Raw genomic sequence first — 27,744 nt, 5'->3', positions numbered from 1 at the left:
TAAACATAGTCATTGATTCACCTACTTATTTTTGATCTTGCTCTCTCTTCCTCTGCTCTTCTTTTCTCCTCCAGCTCCTGTAAAATCTTTCTGTCTATTTCAAAATGGCAGCCTTTGTTTTGTGTCACTGTCTCTTCTATCTTCTCCAGCAGATCTTTGATCTGAGTGTCTTCACTTCTGTTCTTATTGTTGAGAACATGATATCTGTTCCCACATTTCTCCACCAGCTCCTGTAAAATCTTTCTGTCTATTTCAAAATGGCAGCCTTTGTTTTGTGTCACTGTCTCTTCTATCTTCTCCAGCAGATCTTTGATCTGAGTGTCATCACTTCTGTTATTATTGTTGAGAACATGATATCTGTTCCCACATTTCTCCACCAGCCACTGGAGATCCTCTCCTTCACTCTCAATGTGTTGCTCTATAGATGTGTCTCCTAGAAAGTCTCCATGAGTGAAGAGCACTATAGTGTGACTCCAGACTCTCTCACTGAGAAGATCCACATACCCCTGAAATACTTTTCTCTCATCCTCTTTAAATCTAATGTCCGCACGTATCACCAGTAGAACAACATGAGGTCCTGGAGGACACATAGACACACTGAGTAAAATCTCTTGTTTCAGTAACTCAGGGCTTTGATCTACAGGTTCATGTCTCCACCATCCTGGAGCTTCTATGACAGTGATGTGTCTGTCTGCTACTTCTCTCTGTCTCTTCACACACTGAGCAGTTGTCTTCAGGTCAAACTCTTCTCTTTTCAGGATGATGTTTCCTGCTGAACTTTTTCCAGCTCCTCTAGACCCCATTAACACAATCCTCAACTCTGAGAGCTTCTGAGTGTCTCCTGCAGTAAACACATAAAACACAGTTGTGCAAAATTGTACTTGTATTTTACAATGGAAATCAATGTAGGGCTAAACAAAATTATAACTTTACTTTTGATAAAACACAATTAGTAACATTTCACAGTAAAAGCATTTTAAAGATAAAAAAAGGGAAAAGAACATTCCCATTTTCTCCGTTCACATTTGACATTTGTTCTTGTGCTTTTTGAGTTACATTAGGATGTTTTACATTATATATTGCAGCATTAATTAAATGTTTATAGCATTATTTTAGTGTCTTCTCTGATAGTATTTTGTGTGTATGTTATACATAAAAACAATATCACAATATAGTCCATCTGTTGGGTGATTCTCAAGAAACCACTGAAACATCGAGGCAGTAAAGATTTGAATTATAAAACATACAAGAATTCACTAGCACAAAAAAACGATCATAATAAAGATAATTGTGTTCTCTACATTGGACAAAACATAATTTTGACAAAGGATTTAAACTCTCATAACCGTTGCGCGTCCCCATTTGTCTGATTGCATATTGTTGTAATTTAAACAGAGTAAAATTGAAATATTGTGTAAAGCAATTTGATGGTCTACTGGATGTTCTCAAATTACAAAAAAATATTGACAGAATATTCATGTAAAATAAACATTAAGAAATAATGGAAGAAACAAGTGTTCAGGACTGATATTCTCATCCTACGTGACGTTTATTATACACTGTTTAAACACACACAAATATATTTACATTAAGTTTGATTTCATGTAAAGATACACATCTACTAGTACCATTTAAATGGCTAAAGTTGCCTTATATTTTTTTAGTAAAGAACGTAATATTCTTTTGATACGCTGTGTACACAACTTTTCCCCTTCTCATTACCGATAAAGATAGTTTGCCGCATATTTTGCAATATTCAATAAAAATAAAATTCATTATTGTCTTATTATGTATGATTAATAAAAACTTGCATATGCATCATGGCTTCGCTTGTTTTTAGCAAAAGATGCTATGAGATTAATAGTTTTAAATGGTTATGGTAATGAGAATTTTTAAGGCCTTAAACCTATTTAAAAAATGTTAAACTGTCTTTAAACAAATGCCTTTAAACGTGTCATACCTTGTTTTGAATGAATATAAAAATAATTTGTTGATACAAGTGTTTTAAGAAAATCATGTTTGAAATATTGAAACCAAGATTTCATGAGAATCACCCTGACAGACTTTATACCAGCAGAGCTGTGATTCAGGTGTAAACATCAGATTGCACATGATGAAATGAAGTCTAACAGCACAATTGTGTGTTTTGTTGCTTTAATGTTCAGACACCAGAATGTTATGAGTGTGTAGATCAGTACTGTGTTATTTACTCACTCATCTGTGATCTGATCATCTCTCTCTGTTTCTTCATCCTCTTCACTCGTTCGTCTGCTCTCTCTTCCTCTGCTCTTCTTTTCTCCTCCAGCTCCTGTAAAATCTTTCTGTCTATTTCAAAATGGCAGCCGTTGTTTTGTGTCACTGTCTCTTCTATCTTCTCCAGCAGATCTTTGATCTGAGTGTCATCACTTCTGTTCTTATTGTTGAGAACATGATATCTGTTCCCACATTTCTCCACCAGCCACTGGAGATCCTCTCCTTCACTCTCAATGTGTTGCTCTATAGATGTGTCTCCTAGAAAGTCTCCACAGGTGAAGAGCACTATAGTGTGACTCCAGACTCTCTCACCGAGAAGATCCACAAACCCCTGAAATACTTTTCTCTCATCCTCTTTAAATCTAGTGTCCACACGTATAACCAGCAGAACAACATGAGGTCCTGGAGGACACAGAGACACACTGAGTAAAATCTCTTGTTTCAGTAACTCAGAGCTCTGCTCTACAGGAACATTAATCCACCATCCTGGAGCTTCTATGACAGTGATGTGTTTGTCTGCTACTTCTCTCTGTCTCTTCACACACTGAGCAGTTGTCTTCAGGTCAAACTCTTCTCTGTTCAGGATGATGTTTCCTGATGAACTCTTTCCAGCACATTTATACCCCATTAACACAATCCTCAACTCTGAGAGCTTCTGAGTGTCACCTGCTTAAAAAAAACACACTTATGTGTTTAGGGTAAGAAAAATATTTTACAGTAAAAAACTATATGTTTTGACAAAACAATATATTTACTTTTTAACTATACTAAACATATAATTAAAAGTTCACTGCAAAATTCCCTCGCAAATTTACCATAAAATATAAAAAAAACATGCCATATTATTCTGTGCGGCTTTTCACATTTGACATTTTTATACAATTCAGTTTTTTCTTGTTTCATCAGGTACATAGATTAGTGAGTTTTACATGACATTTTGTGTCTGGCTTTCCTGTAGCTCAGTGGTAAGAGCGTTGCGTTCACAATGTGAGGTTAGGGGTTCAATCCCAGGGTAATGCAAATACCTATGTAAAATGTATAGGGTAAGACATGTAAGTGTGTTATGTGTTTCTATAACAGTCTTTAGCATTTTTGTGTGTACAGTATGACACACTCCTAATGAACTCTGATTCATCATGTGACTATCCTTTTTACCATCTGTATTATTGTGGTTAACCATATATAAGGATGAAAAAGCTTTTCCAGTACTGGAAGTAGCAACGTTACCGACAATTTCCAGTGATGTTTGAACGAAGAATGAAGAGTACTGTCAAGAGCATGTACAACGCATAATGCGCGGTCTGCATTGGCGTAATCATAATACTACTATTTCTGCATTGAAGTTTTTCAAAACCCTGCCAAAGACTTTCTCGTTTATTTGCCAAACTACCCACATCACTTGTGCACTTTCAGTGTATCTGTATGAATGAACATTACTGTTTCTGCTTGAAGTTTTTTTTCTTGCGTTTATGCATTTGTCCTCATATAGTTCAGGTCAGTTTAAAAGTTTTCTATCTCCCTGTTGTACTGCAAAGTTGGGATGGGTAGAGAAAGAAGTAAAATTACCAGAGAAAAGGACTGACACAGAGCAAAAGCTCTAATAGTTTCTTTGAGTTTAATAAGGCTGTTTGTGCATCGTCACAGTCATCAGCATGCAGATTCAAGAAACAAAACACGTTAGTTTGCTCCCTTCGTCTTGACATTCCGTCAAGCATGCGAAGATCTTTATTACTGAAAATACATAAAGTGACCATACACTGTCTACCCCGTCCGCGAGCAGCATGTCGCAGTGTACTTGGGTTAAGAGCAAATGTATGACCAGAACATCAACAACAGGTTTGTTCAGAGCAAAATCGGCAGTGTTAAAAATGGTCAAATTATCTCTCAAAGTGCATATGTAAGATTTTGCTGTGTTCGGATATAAAATCATACCCCCACCATATTTTCAAACATAACTCTGGTTGTATTGCAGCAATAAGGAAATGTACGCTTGATGACATAATATTTTGAGACAGCTGGGTAAACGCTGTCTTACCGTTAAATTAAAAGAATGCCATTGCTTGTGTGAACAGCACATTTGTGTATTTACTATAAATGTACCTGAATTACTTTACTAGTAATTTACCAGCATTGCTATGTGAAAAGTGCTGATGTTAAACGTGCTGTCTTCTAATGCTTGATATAGTCAACTTGTCAAAAAACGAGTTGGTCGTAGTATTTCTGTGCTTTTTCTGTGTTTCGAAAAGTTTTTTTCGAACATGAAAATCTGTTTCGTAACAACTTGTCTTGTTCCCGTATTGGATAATCCTCCCAGAAAAGCAAGCCCACGAGTAAACCGGCCAAAGCGAGAAGAAAGAGCACAGCCACAAAATCAACCAAGGAGATCAGGAGAAGCAGCATCAGCACACATCAACCAGCTGGAGCAAGAGAGAGAGAGAGCACTGCTTTCGCGAAGTTCAGCTGTGTTTGTTTGTTCACTGCATTTCGGTGAGGAATGTTACATAAACTGTTGATATAACTTTGAATTTGGAGATCGTTTGAAACTGAGAGATGGCTCAGTCCCAGCGCTTAAAGATGCCAGACATAAACCGCACGCGGTAAGTCAAACTGAGTAATATCTCTATGTTTTGTTGGCAATGGGTGCGCACATGCTTTATAGGACCAATGAAATTATAAATACAAATGTATATTTCTTCGTGGAATATTGCAGTGTTTATTATACACAGCTCATCAGTGTGGAATATCAATAAGAAATTTACAAATATTACAACAGCCCCTAAATGTGTTATCGAAAAGTATCCGTCACTTATTCTGTTCAATTCTATGATAAACAGCCTTCAAGCTGGTGATACAGGGTTTGTGTAATATCCAAATAACGTTACCCTCATCATTTACTGTCCATATAAATGAAATAAGTAAAAAATGTAAGTCAAAAAATAAGTCAAAAATGTAACCTCATTTAGTGCACTTTTTATAATTTACTCACTCATCTGTAATCTGATCTGTCATGAATACTCATGGTTAGAACCCAATTGCAGGCAGAGGCAGGAACAAACAAGGAGGTGAAGGGGTTAACAGATTTATTTAACAAATAACAAGACTAACCAAACAGGTAAAACAAAACCCACGTGGGGGAAAAAACAGGACAGGTATATATATAACTTTATACAACGAAGGACACTAACTAACTAAACTGATAAAACAAACACTTGATACAAAACACTAACACTGACTAAACTACACTTACTTTGACACGGAACAGGAACAGGAAACAGGAACAGCAAATAGCAAATAGCATACGTACAAGCACAAGCAAACGCAATGGACCGCACAAGACAATGAAACAAGAGGACTCTTAAAGGGAGACAATGACAGGATAATTAATAGGGGACAGGTGACACAGATGAAACACTAAGGGGAAGCTAATGACACGAAATGGCGGGAAACACAGACGAGACTCGGGGAGAGTATGGAAGCCCAAAAGGTCCAAAATCTCTCTCCCCACATGAAACAGGGAATTCTGCTCTGGTTCTGCCTCAAGACCAAGAATTAGCCAGACAAGATAGGCAGAACCGTGACAGAACCCCCGCCTTAAGGAGCGACATCCTGACGCTCCTCAAGGAGACTCACAGGACAAGACAGACTGAGACATAGACAAGACTAAACAAAACATGGAAAACAAAATCAGTGGCAGACAGGCAAGAATCAATAGGGGATTAGGATGACTTAATAAAAATAACAAACAAGGGAGGGGGGGTGGGGGCAAACAAGAAGACATGGGAAGTCCAAAAGGGGGAGGGCTGGGTGGGAAAGTTCCAGCCCTTGGGGACGCGCCAGGGCGCGGAGCCCCAGGAGGCTTGACAGGGGTAGTCCTGGGGGGAACCGTCCTAGTCCCCTGCAGGACTGGAGGGCTGGACCACGGCTGGAATGCCGGGCTGGACCAGGGTCTGAAGATCAACCTGACAGGACTTGACGGCGGCTGGGCAGCCGGACTTGACGGCGGCTGGGCAGCCGGACTTGACGGCGGCTGGGCAGCCGGACTTGACGGCGGCTGGGCAGCCGGACTTGACGGCGGCTGGGCAGCCGGACTTGACGGCGGCTGGGCAGCCGGACTTGACGGCGGCTGGGCAGCCGGACTTGACGGCGGCTGGGCAGCCGGACTTGACGGCGGCTGGGCAGCCGGACTTGACGGCGGCTGGGCAGCCGGACTTGACGGCGGCTGGGCAGCCGGACTTGACGGCGGCTGGGCAGCCGGACTTGACGGCGGCTGGGCAGCCGGACTTGACGGCGGCTGGGCAGCCGGACTTGACGGCGGCTGGGCAGCCGGACTTGACGGCGGCTGGGCAGCCGGACTTGACGGCGGCTGGGCAGCCGGACTTGACGGCGGCTGGGCAGCCGGACTTGACGGCGGCTGGGCAGCCGGACTTGACGGCGGCTGGGCAGCCGGACTTGACGGCGGCTGGGCAGCCGGACTTGACGGCGGCTGGGCAGCCGGACTTGACGGCGGCTGGGCAGCCGGACTTGACGGCGGCTGGGCAGCCGGACTTGACGGCGGCTGGGCAGCCGGACTTGACGGCGGCTGGGCAGCGCTCTCTGACGGCGGCTGGGCAGCGCTCTCTGACGGCGGCTGGGCAGCGCTCTCTGACGGCGGCTGGGCAGCGCTCTCTGACGGCGGCTGGGCAGCGCTCTCTGACGGCGGCCTTGGTTCCGGCTCCTGGAACGGGCTAGGTTCCGGCTCCTGGAACGGGCTAGGTTCCGGCTCCTGGAACGGGCTTGGTCCCGGCTCCTGGAACGGGCTTGGTTCCGGCTCCTGGAACGGGCTTGGTTCCGGCTCCTGGAACGGGCTTGGTTCCGGCTCCTGGAACGGGCTTGGTTCCGGCTCCTGGAACGGGCTTGGTTCCGGCTCCTGGAACGGGCTTGGTTCCGGCTCCTGGAACGGGCTTGGTTCCGGCTCCTGGAAGGAATCCGCGGCCGGAACGGCCGCTCGGGCAGTCGCCTCCCCACGGCGCCCCCCCAAAAAATATTTGGGACTGGATAGCACCGGACTGGGTAGCACCGGACTGGGTAGCACCGGACTGGGTAGCACCGGACTGGGTAGCACCGGACTGGGTAGCTCCGGACTGGGTAGCTCCGGACTGGGTAGCTCCGGACTGGGTAGCTCCGGACTGGGTAGCTCCGGACTGGGTAGCTCCGGACTGGGTAGCTCCGGACTGGGTAGCTCCGGACTGGGTAGCTCCGGACTGGGTAGCTCCGGACTGGGTAGCTCCGGACTGGGTAGCTCCGGACTGGGTAGCTCCGGACTGGGTAGCTCCGGACTGGGTAGCTCCGGACTGGGTAGCTCCGGACTGGGTAGCTCCGGACTGGGTAGCTCCGGACTGGGTAGCTCCGGACTGGGTAGCTCCGGACTGGGTAGCTCCGGACTGGGTAGCTCCGGACTGGGTAGCTCCGGACTGGGTAGCTCCGGACTGGGTAGCTCCGGACTGGGTAGCTCCGGACTGGGTAGCTCCGGACTGGGTAGCTCCGGACTGGGTAGCTCCGGACTGGGTAGCTCCGGACTGGGTAGCTCCGGACTGGGTAGCTCCGGACTGGGTAGCTCCGGACTGGATGGCTCCGGACTGGATGGCTCCGGACTGGGCAGTTTCGGACTGGGTAGTTTCTTTCTCCTCCGCCGGCCAGTGGGACTGGCCGACGGTAGAGTGACCGCAGGAGGTGCTGCGGATAAGGGTGCCGAGCTCCCCAGGGTAAGGGCGGCCAGGGCGCGGTCCTCCGGGACGGTAGCCACGGGGGTGGACACCCAGTCTGGCACTAATGGCCAGGGATCATCCCGGTTGACCACATACCTGATCATGTCGCCCATCCACAGGGAGCTCAACATCCTCATCTCAGACCGCCGGAGAGGCTCGGTGAGGCAGCAGTTAAAAATAACCTTGAGCTCTGCCTCACCGAACTCAGTCTCCCTAGCTGCAGCCAGGAACTCCCGAGCGAACTGCCTGATCCCGCGATCCCCCTGCTTAAAACCCAACAGGAGTCGGGCCTGGTGGGACCGCAAGGAATCGTCCGCGGTTGCCTGCTGGGTTCTGTTGTGGCGGTTCATTCTGTCATGAATACTCATGGTTAGAACCCAATTGCAGGCAGAGGCAGGAACAAACAAGGAGGTGAAGGGGTTAACAGATTTATTTAACAAATAACAAGACTAACCAAACAGGTAAAACAAAACCCACGTGGGGGAAAAAAACAGGACAGGTATATATATAACTTTATACAACGAAGGACACTAACTAACTAAACTGATAAAACAAACACTTGATACAAAACACTAACACTGACTAAACTACACTTACTTTGACACGGAACAGGAACAGGAAACAGGAACAGCAAATAGCAAATAGCATACGTACAAGCACAAGCAAACGCAATGGACCGCACAAGACAATGAAACAAGAGGACTCTTAAAGGGAGACAATGACAGGATAATTAATAGGGGACAGGTGACACAGATGAAACACTAAGGGGAAGCTAATGACACGAAATGGCGGGAAACACAGACGAGACTCGGGGAGAGTATGGAAGCCCAAAAGGTCCAAAATCTCTCTCCCCACATGAAACAGGGAATTCTGCTCTGGTTCTGCCTCAAGACCAAGAATTAGCCAGACAAGATAGGCAGAACCGTGACACTGATCATCTCTCTCTGTTTCTTCATCCTCTTCACTCGTTCTTCTGCTCTCTCTTCCTCTGCTCTTCTTTTCTCCTCCAGCTCCTGTAAAATCTTTCTGTCTATTTCAAAATGGCAGCCGTTGTTTTGTGTCACTGTCTCTTCTATCTTCTCCAGCAGATCTTTGATCTGAGTGTCATCACTTCTGTTCTTATTGTTGAGAACATGATATCTGTTCCCACATTTCTCCACCAGCCACTGGAGATCCTCTCCTTCACTCTCAATGTGTTGCTCTATAGATGTGTCTCCTAGAAAGTCTCCACAGGTGAAGAGCACTATAGTGTGACTCCAGACTCTCTCACCGAGAAGATCCACATACTCCTGAAATACTTTTCTCTTGTCGTCTTTAAATCCAGTGTCTACACGTATAAACAGTAGAACAACATGAGGTCCTGGAGGACACAGAGACACACTGAGTAAAATCTCTTGTTTCAGTAACTCAGAGCTCTGATCAACAGGAACATTAATCCACCATCCTGGAGCTTCTATGACAGTGATGTGTCTGTCTGCTACTTCTCTCTGTCTCTTCACACACTGAGCAGTTGTCTTCAGGTCAAACTCTTCTCTGTTCAGGATGATGTTTCCTGCTGAACTCTTTCCAGCTCCTTTATACCCCATTAACACAATCCTCAACTCTGAGAGATACGGAGTGTCACCTGCAAAAAAAAACACAAAACACACTTATACAAAACTATACTGCAATAAAAAAAGTGTGTTTATCTATTCTAAATACATCTAATAAAACCTCTTAGAAATAATAATATTAAATTATCCAGGCAATAATAAAGCAGTAATAAAAACAACACAGTCTTGGTTCTTGATTTAAATATTAAAGGGGTCAACTGACGCGGCTAAAACGAATATTGTCGTTTGATTTAGACGTAATGTAATGTGTATACACGATTTAAGGTTCATAAACGCAGTATTTTCCACATATCGTGCATGTTTGTATCTCCACTTTGCTCCGCCCCTCTGAAACACGCTGATTTTTTACAAAGCTCATTTACAAAGCTCATCGCTCTGAAAAGCAGCCAGTTAACCAGTGCGTAGTGATTGGTCGAATACTGTTTGACAAAAATGTAGCCCTTCTTGTCATATTCCGAACATCAGGTTCCAAAGCAATTGTACTGACAGATAATAAAATGTAATCGGTACTTCCTTTTATCAATTAAAAAAAGATACATCAACTTTGCCAGCGGTCTTGAGCAGGCTGTAACATGGTTAAAAACTATAGCTAACTGTTTTATCTTTTAAATACGACGTTATAAAGACTATAAACAAACAAGCATATACATCATTCAGAGTTTGTGTGAGATGGAAAGAAGCTCGCATAATAGCAGCAAATGGTAACATAATAAATAACGCGAGCGCTTTGGCACTTCTTGATCAAGCAGTGTCACGCCATGTCTAGTCGGAACATTGTCTAGTTGGAACATTATAACTGATTGTAACGAGCAATGTGGGACGAGAGCCGTGAGGTAACGACGCGGGGCCGGTGATGCGAGTGATAACGAGTCTCACATCTCTCCCGGAGGAGATTGGAAGCCTAAAATGACGAGCGACCGGGGTGTACGACGAAAGGACCAGGCCTGGACATTATGTTTGTTTTTATTATGTTTGTGAGGCCGGTGACCGGCAGTCGACCGTGAGGGAGCTGCCGGCATTTTACTTTCCCATGGGTATTTGTTTATTTTATTAAAAGTTGTTAAATGTTCGCCTGTTCCCACCTCCTTCTTCCGTTCCTTGAATTTTGCTACACTGATTATTGGGACTGTGTTCACGTTGCTCGCGTGTCTGCATTTGCAAATGTAACCTTTCCTTTTTGTCTCATCTTTGGCAGGGCAAATGAAAAGTCTTTCTTTTCGCAACGAAACACACAGCGTCTCCGCGACATGGCTGCGGCGGTGACAGTACAATTTGATTTACAAGTACGCCCACTTTACTTGCGTTTAGATTCGAGCTACCCCTCGCTGCAGCCTGTAGCGCGGTGACGTCATGTCCGAGATCAATGCATTCCTGTCAATTACGCGTCGTCGGGACATATTAAAGATAGCCAAAACAGTTTGATTTTAATGTATTAAAAAAGTTTTGTCACTTCGTGCTGTAAAATGTTTACTTCTGGGTTTGAGGTCGGGAATTCCCGAAATCAGAGTTGTCTTGAACAATTCGGTAATAGCGTCTTAGGCAGGGCAAGGCAAGGCAAGGTTATTTATGTAGCACATTTCATACACAAGGGCAATTCAAAGTGGTTTACATAAAATGATTGACAAGAGAAATAAGACGCAAATTATTCAAGATCATAAATAAGATTTAAAGAAAGAATAAAACAGCAATAAAATTGATTAAAAGTGTGAGAAAAGAGAAGAAGAATAAAAAAAAAATTAGAAATAGAAGTGCATCTGATGTAAACCAGCAGTACTCAGGTTATAAATGCACATTTTAACAATACTAATGATAAAAACGTTTAAAAAAATTAAAAGCTCTGATGTTTTCAAGCCTTAATTTGTTTAAAGGCTCTTTTTTATTAAAAAGAAACCATGCCATTTCAAATTTGAACTCGTATCACAAAATAACGTTTTTTAATGACATCCTCTGTGACTATGACAAAGACAGCACTGTTATAAACATAAATATGCTCAATCACTTAGTGACATTGAAATCGAATCCATCCCCGTTGTTTGAACATGTTCACGTATACAGAAGGAAACAAACGTCGACCGAATGGCGCATGCGGTTTAAAGGCATGCAGTACGTCACGTTGCGCATGCGCAGCTATACATGCATGACGTCGAAATGCATGACGTCACCGCGCTACTGTCCTCATATCTCAAATTAAGAAGCCCTTTGCACTCTTAAAAAAGTTGCTTATTAGGTTCTTCACAGATGCCATAGAAGTGCCGTTTTTGATTCCACAAAGAACCATTCAGTCAAAGGTTCTTTAAAGAACCACCTCATGCATTGTATAATATGAAGAACCTTTATTCGCCACAAAGAACTTTTTATAAAACTGAAAGGTTTAAAGGTTCTTCGTGACATCGTGAAGCACTTTTGTATTTAAGAGTGTATACGACAGAAAATCCAAAATAAACAAATCCTGTTGCTACATCTGAAATGTTAAAGACAAATCGTTGTACAACTGAATAAGATGAACATGTCACTATTAACCTCGGTCATGAAACAATCCTTGATACAGTATTTATGGTTAATATTTAAACATGATTTATTTTCTGAAAAGCAGCTATGACCTGAAGCTAATACTTGTATCACAAACAGTAATCTTTGGTAATCTTTGCAGTTATTATGAGTAAAAATGCAACTGGTTTTTAAAAATATTTCTTACTTGACATGTTTCCCAGGAGAAGTTTCAGAGTAAACTCGGCTCCACTGTCTCTAGTTTTTACTTTCGTTTTTCATTTACATAAAACAAGGAAGCATATCTACTACTTAACAGGTGCGCAGAAGGGCGTGTCTGAACATATAAAAGAAAAACTATAAGAAACAGTTCATCCCCACAACTATATAAACTGAATCTATTCTCCCCATTTTTGTCCTGTCACGCCAGCATTTATACATTCTCCTTTATTTTTGAATGTTTTCTATAATAAATACCTCTGTGGTTACATCTCTGGTCTGTGGCTCACCTGACAAATAAATGAATGCTTACGCAAGTCCAAGTTTCATCTTGTATCAAGTAAAATAAGTATCTTTAACTTTGTGTTCTTTATTGACATTAAACAAGAACGTGATGATTATTATGTTAAAGCACATTAGGCTACACTACAATTTCAATTATCTAGTTACAAATAATAACATATGTTCAATCGATAGCAATAAAATAAACGTAAATAACATTATCCAAAGCTAAAAGATTTATTTTAATGTGGAGACAGGTTATTTGCATGAAGTCAAAATTGAATGAATAAAAGAGTTGATAAATGAGCAGGGACAGCCAAACACACACTTAAAAAATGACATAGAAAAATCGGTCAAAGGCCATTTGTTTTGTATTTATTGCACAATACTGTTTAAAGGCGCTCGGCTCGACTTATGTCCGTCCTGTGCACAGTCCACACTTACTGCTGATTGGCTACAAGCGTAATTCAGAGATAGGACAGCCTGTCTTTAATTCTTTGTAGTGTTTAAATATAATTTTACAGTAGCACATTTATATTTAAACATCTTCATGGAATTACAAATGTTAAAAAAGATGCAAGAAATGCATATGAATCTAATTTATAGTTTGAGATTTAAAGGAGTTAAGTCAGTGACTCAGATTCATGTTGTCTGCTGATCATGTGTGTTTATGGATCATATTTGAGTTGCTGATGTCAGTCAGGATGTTCAGAGCTCTTCTGAATGATGGTGATCCCATCCATATCTAACTCCACTGAATGAACACTGAATAGACCAATGCTCTGAGAGAACAAGAAATGAGCAACACAATTAAATACATTACATTACACACTTAACCAAATAAGCTACAACTTACACATCACATTTTCAGATTTACCTTCACTTTTAACACATCACACTTTCTTGTCCTGGAGACTTTGTACCTGCTTCACTCACTCACCTGTATGTTGCTGAGAACTTCTCTCATTCTTTCTTTCTGTTGAGGTTCACGTGTGAGCAAGAAGAGAAATCCTCCTCCTCCTGCTCCTGCAAGACTCTGTCCTAAGATCAGAGGTCGAAGTTCATCCATCATCATCCTCACAGCTGCTGGTTCACACCCCGGAGCCATCAGCTTCTTCTGCTGCCAGTATCTGTCCATACAGACCCCCAATCTGGAGAGAGACCCTGATACAAACACATCAAAGTAACTGCAAAGATGATTTATTATTGCACATGTGTACTTAGATCCTGACTAAATCTTCTTTTAGGGATGACCTCATTCGTAAAGTTTAAAAAACGGTGAACTCTAACCTTGTCTGCAGGCTTCAGCACACTCTTCTGCATTGGTCACCAGCTGTTCTGCGTTCTGTACGATGGAGGGTAATCGAGCGTACCAGCTACGCACCACATCCTGCATACACAGTAACCTTAATAATAATCAACATAATGAAAGTGTAAATGGAAGATCATTCGCTCACCTCATACCTGCAGAAGATTCTGTGCCAAACGCGTCTTTCCGGTGTAAACCAGCAGGAGATGCTGCTGCAGGACAGACAGGAAGTCTTGAGAGAGAGCAAGCTGTTCTACTTCAACTCTCAGAGGCAGATAATATTTATTCAATAATATATACTTATTATGATTATTCAAAAACACGTTTTAAAAACACATTTACAGCCCACAATTTTCAAATCTATTTAATCCAAATATTATCGTACAATGCCGTTAGCTTGGAGGTGACTATGTATGTATGTATTCCTGAGAGTTAAGTGTAATTTAAAGGGGCGGTTTCCCAGATAGGGATTAAGACTAGTCCTAGACTAAAATAAATGCTATCTAAATTGAAAACATAAAACTTTACACAAACACGATCAGGGTTTTTGCATCCAGGCACGATCATTTTTATGGGACTTACTATTTTACCATGCCTCTGAAGTATCTCCTCTAGACATTCATTTTTAACAAACGGGGGTACGTTTGTGACACAGCAAAGCCTGCAGGAGAGTAATTTACAATGGGTAAAGATGTGAAAGATTAATTATATATGAATGTCTCACAATCTAAAATGTTTGTTAATTATTTTCATTAACAAAGATATTTTGGCTTTTAAACATTCTTTTTGGCATAGTGGGTAAGAAAAAAGTATTAAGACTTTTTGGGCTGCCAAGGACTTTTATTATATCGGGACTGCCCATAAGAGGGGTAAGTCGGCCATTTTGGGGAAGGTTTTTCTTGTTTGGTGAGGTGGCATGTTTCGTTAGCATCAGCTCTGGATCAAATGGTTCATCTCTGAGGAACATGAGCTGGGGAATAACTTGTTTTTGAGGGGCCATGATCCAGTGGATTCCACTTTTTCACCTTTGGGGACATTGGAACTATTTTTGCCTTAAACTGGATTTTTGTTACCTGCTTCCCATGTCTTATCAGAAAAGGTCTGAGACGACCTACTGATAAGTACTTTGATTATTTTTTCCTCTTCTTTTTCCTTGCCTGTGGATTAATTTACTGGGAGCGGCATCCAACGCTTCAATTGAAGAACTGTCATGCATGGGACTATTTTTGTTTCAGTCTTTAAATGTCATTAACCTTGTTGTTGTTTGATATTATATACAGACCGGCAAGTAGAAGGTAACAATTTGGTCAAACTCTTCCCGTGATACTAATTAAACCCTTCTGATAAGAGTTGTGTTTGTTATACGTTCGATAGAACCACTTTCTTCGATGGGCTTGACAAAGGTAAAACTGGTACAAAAGTCTAATTACTAGTCCTGTCTCAATTAATTCATCCACCATTTGGCTTTGACTCAAGAAAATCACAACGGCTTTATTCATACGGGAGGCAGATCTAATATTAGCGCCTCCGACCAACTCACTCACGGCTATCAGACAAACCTCTACCAACCACGCGGCATCAGGCATGCATTTGCAGCCATGGCCGATTGTCAGCCGCGAGAAATATCTTACATCCGACCCAATTTCCCCACACGCTGACTAAAGCCAGCAAAGGCTATGTTTGTAAACCTACACTAACAGACACAAAAAAAGGTTTTAAACTTAAAGAAAAATAGCTCTCGCTTCAACAGAGAGGTTCTCAACAGAGAGGTATTTGCAATCGCCTGGGATTGAACCCACAACCTTGCTTTCTTAACACAATGCTCTTACCACTGAGCGACAGGAAAGCTTTTTTCCTTTTACAGATCAAAAAGAAGTGCCAGGATGATGCTGAGGCTATCTGTACTATGTGTACTGCGCTCACATCACAACAGTTGTGTGTTTGTATTTGCGCCAGTGTGTGTGAGTATATGCGAGCCTCTTAGATGTTCTTCAGTTCTTCATGTGTGTCTGTTTCTCTCTGGGACAGATTGTAAAGATTCTCATCTTGTACACACCTATGAATGAGTTTGAGGAGAGAGTATCTATATCATTCATCAAGTCCACACAGGCGAGTCATTTGAGCGGTTACTGTTTAATAGTATTTAACAGCAGTTACAGTGCATCCGGAAACTGTTCACAGCGCTTCACTTTTTCCACATTTTGTTATGTTACAGCCTTATTCCAAAATGGATTAAATTCATTATTTTCCTCAAAATTCTACAAACAATACCCCATGATGACAACGTGTAAAGAGGTTTGTTTGAAATCTTTGCAAATTTATTAAAAATAAAATAAAAAGCACATGTACATAAGTATTAACAGCCTTTGCTCAATACTTTGTTGAAGCACCTTTGGCACAAATTACAGCTACAGGTCTTTTTAAGGATGATGCTACAAGCTTGTCACAAATATTTTTAGGCAATTTCAGATCTCACCAGAGATGTTCAATCGGGTTCAAGTCTGGGCCACTCAAGGACATTCACAGAGTTGTCCTGCAGCCACCCTTTTGTTATCTTGGCTGTGTGCTTCGGGTCATTGTCCTGTTTTAAGATGAACCTTCTCCCCAGTCTGAGCTCCGGAGCAGGTCTTCATGGTGAATGTCTCTTTACATTGCTGCATTCATGCTTCCCTCGATCCTGACTAGTCTCACAGTTCCTGCCGCTGAAAAAAATCCCCACAGCATGATGCTGCTGCCACCACCATGATTCACTGTAGGGATGTTTTTGGCCAGGTGATGAGCGGTGCCTGGTGTTCTCCAGACAAAGAGTTCAATCTTTCATCAGAACAACATGAAAAGGTTGAGTGCTTCTTCCATTTTCAGTTGATGGAGGCCACTGTGCTCATTGGTACTGATGTTAGCTGTGACACCAAAGCTCTGATGCTTGTGTCAAAAATATTAAGGGATTTCCAGTGAAGCTTAGTATCGATGCTTGATTCGTTCCATCAAAATCATGTGACCAATGAAGTCTGAAGCTTCGTTTCGCACACACCTATGTGACTGCTTTGTACTTTGATTCAAAATCGCGACTTAAGCCACGGCCTCATGTGTTGTTACTGGAAAAGATTTACTATAGTCTATATAAGTGCATGTGCATTTTTGTGTGAATGCACCTAGATTTTTTTACTTCCTATTTTCATGAGTTTGACTTGTTTACAAACAGGAAGAATGTCCACATAACAATACAAAATGTTATGTTTATTGTTTTGAGTTATTAGGAGTAGGGCCTGTGTGAAAAAGATTGTTGTCATGTACTGAATATGCGGATTTATTACTTGACTAATCCACCCAAAATTCATTCATTAATTCATTCATTATTGATTATAAAATGAATGCGGGACACAGCGCTTTCCCACACTTTCACCAGCAGAGATCGTAGGCGAACCTCCGATTCAAAAAGCTTCGAGCTATGAACCGTGGGTCCATCAGATACTTTTATTTGAGCAAAAATGATAATGCCAAATCTGATTAAATTCATGCAATGGATATTTAGAATTATTTACAATAATTTATATTACGTGTGTTCATGGGCTAGTTGTCATGTCTCTTTAAATTTGAAACGCTCCGCCCCACATCTTCAGACGCACAACTTGATTTTGCCGAGCTCGACGCGTTCCTGGATCAACACTAGTAGTTAAGTTAGTTCTAGTTCAAAGAAAATATTTTATATTTGTGTTAAAATACTCTGGGGTCACTGTATTTTAAAGCCATAAAACTTACAAGGTTGCTTTAATTCTGTGCCATTAAAGTTGTACGGTATGTCTTTAGAACGTGATGATGGAGAAAATGAAGCTTTGTCTGATCCTGATCGAGATCTGAATGAACCATAATCAGAATTTACCAGAGAGACTGTATCAGACATCTCATCCTCACTCACTGCAAACAATGATCAAGATTCTTTAATGGTATGAGAGAAAACATTATTATTTATACATGACAAAACAAACTAAAATCTAGTAAATTCAAGGTTAATATCATAATATCACTTGTTTTAAGCATTTTATTTCTCTTACCTGAGAGATATATGGTATGATTCCGCCTTCCTAGTCATGGTTTTTTATGTCTGGTGGTAGACCCACGTGTTAAAAGTCAGAAAGACATGGCATTGTTTATATATTGACATGCCATGTGCTTTCTCGTGTCTCGTCTACGGCCCCACCCCGGTCGTTTCCTCGTTAGCTTCCCTTCAGTGTTTCATCACCCACACCTGCCAATTACTTATCCTTTGTTAGTCTCCCTTCAAAATGCCCTCCTGTCTATTGTCCTGTGCACATTCGTTGTTCTTTGTACAAACTTGTACTAGTTCCAGAGTTGGATCGTGTGATTGTTTGCCATCCATCTTTCCTTGCCTTATGTTAAGACGTTGTGTCGTGTTTCACTGTCTCTTCTATCTTCTCCAGCAGATCTTTGATCTGAGTGTCATGACTTCTGTTCTTATTGTTGAGAACATGATATCTGTTCCCACATTTCTCCACCAGCCACTGGAGATCCTCTCCTTAACTCTCAATGTGTTGCTCTATAGATGTGTCTCCTAGAAAGTCTCCATGAGTGAAGAGCACTATAGTGTGACTCCAGACTCTCTCACTGAGAAGATTCACATATGCATGAAAGGCTTCTCTGTCCTTCACTGTAAATCTATGTTCCACACATATAACAAGAAGTACAATGTGAGGTCCTGGAGGACACAGAGACACACTGACAAATTTGATTATTGGTAGACCTCATACATCAGTATAAAACAATAAACAAGGCCAGTTCAGGACACTATTAAAGGGGTCATATGACACGACTAAAACAAATATTATCGTTTGTTCAAGATTTAATGTAATGTATATACACGTTTTAAAGTTCAAAAACTCTGTATTTTTCACATACAGGGAATGTTTGTATCACCTCTTTGCCCACTCTCTCTGATTTGCGCGCTGATTTTTTGCAAAGCTCAATGCTCTGAAAAGCGAGGTGTGCTATGATTGGCCAGTAGGTTAGTGTGTAGTGATTGGTCGTATTCTAGAGCGTTTCACGGAAATGTAACGCCTCTTATCATATTCGGAACACAGAGGTGTCAAAAGTATTCATATTCATTACTCAAGTAGAAGTATAGATACAATGGTTTAAAAAGACTTCTGTAGAAGTTGAAGTATCAACTCAAGCTTTTTACTCAAGTAAAAGTGTAGAAGTACTGGTCTCAAAACTACTTAAAGTATAATAGTAAAAGTAATGTAAGGAAAAAAGTGCCATAAAGGACAAAAGCTTAGGCCGCGCCACAGGGGCATATTGTGCACTACCCCACCTCCTCAAAAACATTTTTTTAAGGCCATAATGACTATGATGTTATATTAAAATGATAATGTTGAAAAATTTGGGATGCACTAGGCTGCCTGTTTCAGCCGCATATATGCCCGTTGAAAATGAATGCATTTTAGTACAATGCAAATACATTATAGAACCATATGTGTGTACTACTGAGCATTAACATGTGTTTCATCAGGCATGTGATCAGCCCAGGACAAAGAGAAGGAAGACTGCACTCACCCTCACCCAACCCCAATCCCCCCAAAATAATCTTTAATGTTAATTATTAAATGTTACATAATTAAAAACAGGAAACTGTTTGCCAAAAATGCATATTTTTCACTTAGAGACACTAAACCAAACTATTATAATGACTAAATTCTGACTGACAATTTTGTAAATATCAGTTCAAATGATTATTAGTTTAACAGTCACCTAAACAATAGGGATGATGCTTTGCAAATATCTTATGCTAATATCAAATAAAATGGTATTAACAAATGGCAGCCCTTAAATAGTTTATATTACGCATACTTTACATTTATTGTAATCCGCAATAATTCATCAAACAATTGAACACAAACAGTAAAGAATACAGCGCCCTCAAGAGACTACCACACACAGCCACTAGATGGCGCATTACGTCATTCATACAGCGTTTGTCCAAAGTAATCCGCATGTAATTAAAGGTATTTGCAAACGCTTTATATTGCGGTCTTTATACATTTAAATGTATGCATTCAGTAGAGACTTCGACGCATTTGTATTAAACAGTGACTAGATCAGGCATTTTTTTTATAGTTTTAAGCCATTTAATCGAGGAATGCCCTATTTTAGTCTCTGTATATAGATAGTAAGCATATCACATAGACGTCTCAAATTCTTGACTCGGGATTCACTGTATACGTTACAAAACCCTGTTCAGTTCCCCACTTAATTAGAAATGCACCACACACTATTTTGAGAACCAAAACAGATGTGTTTGGACTCTCTGGATACATAAAGATAGCTCGCAAAAGTAATAACAAAATTTCAGTTTACCTCAATATATATTTTTTTATTAGACGGCGAGTTTTTGAAACCCATTCGCTAGAAGGACTTGAGTGCGCAGAGCTCGCAGCGCTACAGAGTTGTTTTTTGTGTATAAACCAATAGGATGTCAAGAATGGTATGTTTATACTTTTCATCCAATCACAATCAAATTCACTCTATCCAGATGTCATCGGTACTTCCTTATATCAATTCAAGCCCGAATCTGATACGGAAAATGAAGATGATCAAGCCGATACATCAACTTTGCCAGATCACAAACAGACGACAAACTCAACCTGCGTTAGTCCATAGCAAAGTCTTTTACAATGACAATATAGTTACCGGCTGCGAATCTGAAGCGCCTGTCATGAGAAGTTGGAATGGTTGGAATGGCCCCAATTTCAACCAAAGCTTTCGTGCACAGCCGGTCTTGATATCTTCCAGGTTCGTGAAGCAATCTTCGGTGAAATGCGCTGCACAAACTTGAATATTCGGATTGTACTTTTCTGGAACAGTGTTGTGATAAAATGTAACCATTCATTTTTAGTTGTATCATCCTTTGGAAGGGCAAACAAAGAGGGTTTCTTTTCGCAACGAAACACACAGCATCTCCACGACATGAGAATTACACCACGAAATGACGTACATTCGTGGGGGTGTGGTTACACAAGGCGTTTCAGGCAGGACTGGTTGAGCATTCGCCTTAAATAGAATGCATATTTTGTTTCAACACTTTAATTTTTGCAATTTTACATGTCTAATACATTCATGGGCAACATTCATAACACACCAAAGACACAGAAAAACACATATTTTCACCATATGACCCCTTTAAGATAGACTTGTATTATAAATTGTTTAAATGTGGTTTTGACATTTGGCCACATACATTTTAGTCTTTGTTTTCTTGAAACTTTCTCAAGCCAAACTGTATTTGTTTTCATATATTTACTGTATTTATATAAACAATGCACTGTCCGTTTAATTAAGCATCAATTATGCATTGTGTGATGATTACAAAGCGTTCAACATTTAGTAAAAATAGGATTAAAAATAGATTTCTGGTTTCTATTTGGGGTTTGTGGACTAGATGAGTTTGGGATTTCCCGGCCTGTGGTGTCCCGGTTTGGCCCTTCCTGCAACAAATACATCATTTTTTATTACTGTAAATAAATGTCAACGAATGTTTTGATGTTTACTTACTCATCTCTGAAAAGATCATCTCTCTTCGCTCATTCATCCTCTTCATTTGTTCCTTTGCCCTCTCCTCTTCTGCTTGCATTAGTTAAATATGTCAGTTAAATATGTGTTCAAATGTACATGCATAGAAAGTGCTTATCCTGTTATGACGTTAGGTAATAAAAGAACAAATAGGTGAATTTTTTATGTTAAAGGTGAATTTCACAAAAGTAGAGACAATTCATTATCTGTTGTAATATAAAGTTAAAAGATCCCGGAAAAAAGCTTTACAAGTAAACAATAAAATAATTGCCAAAGAATAAAACAAAGACAGTCATCTGCTTTAGTTAGGAATATGAATATTATTTCTAAGCATTACAAAAGTGAGTATCAAGTGGTAAAAATATATAGAAATATTTAAAATATATAATCCATATATTCTTGATCATTATGGTTGAACTGAACGATTTATTGAAGAATTTCTGGTTAAGATTAGTACATCATTTTTTTCCATTATATATTTACATGATAAAACATGACATGTTACTGTACACAATATCAAAAATGTCATCCGTGTAAATGACCTTGATCACAAACTGTATTCTCTGCTCTGTGTAATTGTGGTTTAGTGATGTTAGTTACCTGTATCAGTTAAACTATTATTGGGGGAATAAGGAAGTAATTTAGTTTGAATTTATTAAATAGAATTTGTGTTGATTCAGTTACAGATAATTTCATTCATTGGTTTTCTTTAGGTTTTTCTTTTTATCACATCTTTTTTTCTTCTCATTTCTTCAGTTTGCCTCTTAATAATTTTAAGATCATGGATGGTTTCTTTGTTATTTTGATTTGTGAATGTTCCTCAGACTGAGGAGTGAAGGGTAAAGATCCATCTGCAAAATTAGTAGGTACATCTTTGGAGTCACTAGAGCGTATTGATGCAAAAATTGAACTGTTGTCACTTGATAGAGATCTGAATGAACTATATCCAGAACTTCCAAGAGAGACTGAATCAGACATCTCATCTTCACTCCCTGAAAATAATGAAAATATATATTAATAAATGCTTTTATGCATCCTGAATAGTATAGGAGCAGTTACACTGGAAGACTATGACAAATTTATCTTACATTGCAATAAATAATTAAAATGTGAAAAATGCACCTTTTATAAAACAAATATTTTATGTTGCCTGAAATGTGAAAAGCAAAATTATCTCTTCAAAAAAGTGTAAAAAGTTTGTATATTTTTTGGGGCTTATGGCAGGGAGGATTCATCATAATGTTAAAGTGATGAAAGTTTTAGAATGCCATACATACAGATGTGCACTACAGACAAGTGAGCACACACACACAAGCGAAACAAAGAAACTGATAAGATCAATTGTTTTAACTTTTCTATGTAATGAAATTCATATATTTAGAAAACAGTCTAAGTATTAAAATACATTTTCGGGCACCGTAGAAAAATAATTAAAACAAATATATTTACTCAATCGTTGTTGTAATTTCTTTATGTATGATCTATCAGCAAATGAGGAAGGAAAGTATTTAGAGCGTGATGATGCAAAAACTGAACTTTTGTCTGCACCTGATCGAGATCTGAATGAACCATAAGCAGAACTTCTCACAGAGACTGTGTCAGATGTCTCATCTTCACTCACTGAAAACAATAAACCAGAAAAGATGAAACCCTGTCTGTCTCACTGTGCATTTCGTATTTCGCATACCATTTTTTACAGTTTTATCAATGTCAGACTACAATAAGATCAAGTGAGATCTTGGGTTAAGCACACCAGACATTTTACTGTACATCAGACTTTGTTTTTATGCATCTTGAATAATATACGAGTGTTTTTTAACATTTACCAAAAGAGAACAAACACACAAGCAAAAAAAAGAAACTTGTGATAAAAATGGTTGGAACTTTTGTTATCTTTGAAATTCTTATACTGTATTAAGAAAATAATTTAAGTATTAAAATATTTTTTGAGGGCCACTGTAATCAAATATTTAAAATAAATATACTTACTAAATGTTTGTGGTAATCTCTTGTTGTATGATCCATCAGCAAATAAGAGAGGAGAGTCTTTAGAGTTTGATGATGCAAAAACTGAACTTTTTTCTGCACCTGATCGAGATCTGAATGAACCATAAGCAGAACTTCTCATAGAGACTGTGTCAGACATCTCATCTTCACTCACTGAAAATAGTGATAAAGAAAGAACATTGTTTCTACAGTATTTGATAATATAGAATAAGATAACATGTTTAACTTGGCAATAATAAAAACATCCATTCCTGTATAGTTACTCATAACAGAACAAAGCATAATTCAGTTCTAATGTGGTGAAAGTAATTGGCCTGCTGTCCATAATAAAACAAGTAAGACTTGAACATTTAATATAATCAAAGTCAAAGACATAGAATTGGGAATGAAGAAGGAAAACATGCCAGAAAACATGTCAACACATGATAACAACATTTTAAATGATGAGCTGAACAAACGGAAAGATTTCTCTTTCAATACATATCAAAATGTCAAAACATTTTATATTTATACACCACGTTTTGTAAAGCCAACCAAATTTTCTATTGGCTAGTTATGTTATAACATACTGACATTCTAATTTAGTTAACTATCTGAAACCCCATTTTTAATACTGTAACTCCAATTTACTGTAAATACAGTTTAGTGACAGTGAAAGAGGTTAGAACGTTTTATCAAATACAAATTATTCACTCACTCATCTGTGATTCTGCTTTATTTTCCTCTACTTTTCTTTTCTTCTTCACCTTCTGTAAAATCACTCGTTCTTCTGCTCTCTGTTCCTCTGCTCTTCTTTTCTCTTCCAGCTCCTGTAAAATCTTTCTGTCTATTTCAAAATGGCAGCCGTTGTTTTGTGTCACTGTCTCTTCTATCTTCTCCAGCAGATCTTTGATCTGAGTGTCATCACTTCTGTTCTTATTGTTGAGAACATGATATCTGTTCCCACATTTCTCCACCAGCCACTGGAGATCCTCTCCTTCACTCTCAATGTGTTGCTCTATAGATGTGTCTCCTAGAAAGTCTCCAAAGGTGAAGAGCACTATAGTGTGACTCCAGACTCTCTCACTGAGAAGATCCACATACCCCTGAAATACTTTTCTATCTTCCTCTTTAAATCCAGTGCCCACAGGTATAAACAGGAGAACAACATGAGGTCCTGGAGGACACAGAGTCACACTGAGTAAAATCTCTTGTTTCAGTAACTCACGGCTCTCTTCTACAGGAACATCAATCCACCATCCTGGAGCTTCTATGACAGTGATGTGTCTGTCTGCTACTTCTCTCTGTCTCTTCACACACTGAGCAGTTGTCTTCAGGTCAAACTCTTCTCTGTTCAGGATGATGTTTCCTGCTGAACTCTTTCCAGCTCCTCTAGACCCCATTAACACAATCCTCAACTCTGAGAGCTTCTCAGTGTCACCTGCAATAAAAATACAAAACACACCCAAAATATATAAATTGCTATAACTTTCCTTTCACTTGCTTTCAAAAAAGTAATAGAAGAAGAAATTGTCCAGATTTTCAAGGACCAGAGAACAAAATGGTTTTATTTAAATAATATTAACGTTATAAATCAAGAGAACACAAGGTTATCATCTCATAATTCACATCTTTTTGAGTGTCAAAAATCAACAGAAACATGAAGTCTGTTACACTTTAACATCTGTTAATTTCATGTTAATTTGCATTTGAATCGCTGACAGACCTGCTGCACCTGTGAGCTGTGACACATAAAGAATATACACTAGTTACTAAACATATAAACCTCATTTCACAACGATCCATGACATTTTCTCTTTTTGGTTTATAAAATTGTAAATTCTAATCAAACACAGTATATTGTTTTCTTAGAATTTAAATCCTGAAATTAGGTTTACTGTTTACACATATTGTAAATCTTTGTAATGTAATTGTGTAAATTGTAATGTTTACAGGTATGTCAAAACATTTAGACACACCTGTAAACATTAGAAGCTTTATGTGTCCATCTGTCAAGGAAATGAAAAACAAAGTAAAATGTACTAAACGGTAAACCCAATTTAAAAAAAACGATTCATTGCTGAATGTATATACAGTAAACTGAATACAGGAATGTCAGCTTAAACACATTACCTAAGAAAGCAATGACAAAGCAACATGATCAGATTAATAACAGAAATAATAATATAACATTACAACAACGCTGATCACTGCAAGTTAATTGAACGTTAAGTCGATCCGTATAACTAATTGATTTGTTTCTAAAGGTGATATTCAAGGTTAGGAAACAAATAATTGTGAAAACCTATATATTAACCACAAATTGTAATCCTCAATTCGTCTAAATATAAATGACCACAATCCTCAACTCTGAGAGCTCCTCACCAGGGCCGGGCCTAGCATTTTGGGGGCCCTAAACTGATCATAAAATGAGGCCCCTCATGATCTAATGTACACAACGAACCTTTACAGCTTTCCTGTAGTTCTGTGGTTAAACCGTAGTTCTAGCGATGCCCATATCATGGGTTCGAGTCCAGGGATTCCACACTTACCCTTTTCTTGTTCCTTTCTTTTCTCATCTTCTTTCCTCTTCTTCCTCTTCTCTGCACCAGACTGATAGTGCCGCCTTTTCATTTTTAATCTTAGCACAGTTTAAAGCTAACACACATGATGATTGACACCGACACAACGAGCAAGTAAATTAAATTTTCACGCACGGCAGGGGCCATGCAACTGCCTATATCGCTTATTAGGTAGGGCAGGCACTGCTCCTCACTATCACCTGCAATAAAAACACAAAACCACCATAAATACTCACACTTGCTGTAACTGTCCATTCACATGCTCGAAAAGAAACATTAAATAATAAGATAAAGTGTCCAGACTTCGAAGGATCATACAACAACATGGTTTACTGTAAAATAATATAAAAGTTTAAAATCCAAAGTTTAAAACTGCATTAAACCATCTCATATTTCACATCTATTTGAATGAGTGTCAAATATCAACAAAACACGAAGTCTGTGACATTGTGATATCTGACATTTTTATGTTAATTTGCATTTAAATCCATGACAGACCTGCTGCACTTGTGAGCTGTGACAAATGAAAAACACACGCAACTAATAAACCTCATTTTACAACAATCCATGACATTTGCTCTTTCTGTTTTTAAATTGTAAATTGTATTTAAATTTACATTAATGCATTTGCCAATACATCTATTCTATCTATCTATTTTATATATATATAATACTATCATTTAAAAAAAAAATCTTTCATTCGTTCCTTGTGTAGTTATTAGGAGTGAAATTGCAATAAAATGCAATATATTGTTTCCTTAGAAATTAAAACCTGAAATAAGGTTTACCGTTTAGACATACTGTTAAACTTCTAATGTTTACAGGGGAGTCATAAACATTTGGACACACGTTTAGACACACCTGTAAACATTAGAAGCTTTATGTGTCCATCTTTCAAGGAAATGAAAAACAAAGTAAAATACTGAACGGTAAACCTAAACACATAGCCTATGTTCAAACGAAAGTCATGACAAAGCGACATGATCAGATTAATAACCGAGATAATAATATAACATCACAACAACGCTGATCACTTCAAGATAAGTGAACATTAAGTCGGTCACTATAACTCTATTATTAACACTATAACAATTATAAGTTGTTTCTAAAGGTGATACTCAAGGTTAGGAAACAAATTATTGTGAAAGCATATAAACTTACCACAAATGGTGAGCCTCAATTAGTTTTGATATAAATGGTTTCATTTTGTGTGTTGATCAGCAGAAGACTATGAATGTAAATACAGAAATCTTGAATTTATACTTGAAATAAATAACGTAAGAACGTGAATTCTTACCATCTGAGTCCATTTCTGTCTTGTCTCATTTGAAGTTTCAGAGTAAAAATTGATTTTGGAGTTTTTATTTTCAGTTCTTAAAATGCACATGAGCACATGAGGCTTCAAGATTCTAAAGTTGTTCACCTGTAAGATTGTCAGCATAACTTGAAAAACGAGTTTAGAACCATGTGAGTGTGTGACAGGAAAAACCCCAGAGATTAAACTATGAGGAAACAAAGAGCATAAACTGCGTAAAGATACAAATGATCAGATTTGATCTGAAGTTATTTCAATAATGCATATATTTCAAACAACTTCAAATATGTATGTAGAAATATAAGAGCAGTAGTCCAAGTAGACATTTGCATTGACCTGCCTCATTAATAAATGCTGTAGACTTTATTTT

General features: G+C 39.2%; 1 protein-coding gene across 1 annotated transcript; it reads right to left on the bottom strand.

Moving 5' to 3' along the window:
* Window positions 1-17: 17 nt before the first annotated feature.
* Window positions 18-27,477, bottom strand: LOC130414653 (GTPase IMAP family member 8-like). Its single transcript, XM_056740668.1, has 9 exons — window positions 27,357-27,477; window positions 27,221-27,287; window positions 26,030-26,259; window positions 24,260-24,918; window positions 23,568-23,573; window positions 21,474-21,513; window positions 8,929-9,621; window positions 2,215-2,919; window positions 18-841 (listed from the first exon to the last, which is right to left on the bottom strand). Exons 3-9 carry the CDS (start codon window positions 26,109-26,111, stop codon window positions 18-20), a joined length of 3,009 nt encoding a protein of 1,002 aa, XP_056596646.1. The 5' UTR covers window positions 26,112-26,259; window positions 27,221-27,287; window positions 27,357-27,477.
* Window positions 27,478-27,744: the final 267 nt, after the last annotated feature.

This window comes from Triplophysa dalaica, chromosome 24 (assembly GCF_015846415.1).
Source record: "Triplophysa dalaica isolate WHDGS20190420 chromosome 24, ASM1584641v1, whole genome shotgun sequence".
Taxonomy (NCBI): domain Eukaryota; kingdom Metazoa; phylum Chordata; class Actinopteri; order Cypriniformes; family Nemacheilidae; genus Triplophysa; species Triplophysa dalaica.
The sequence above is the reverse complement of the archived record's forward strand: the minus strand, read 5'-3'. Positions and strand labels throughout refer to the sequence as shown.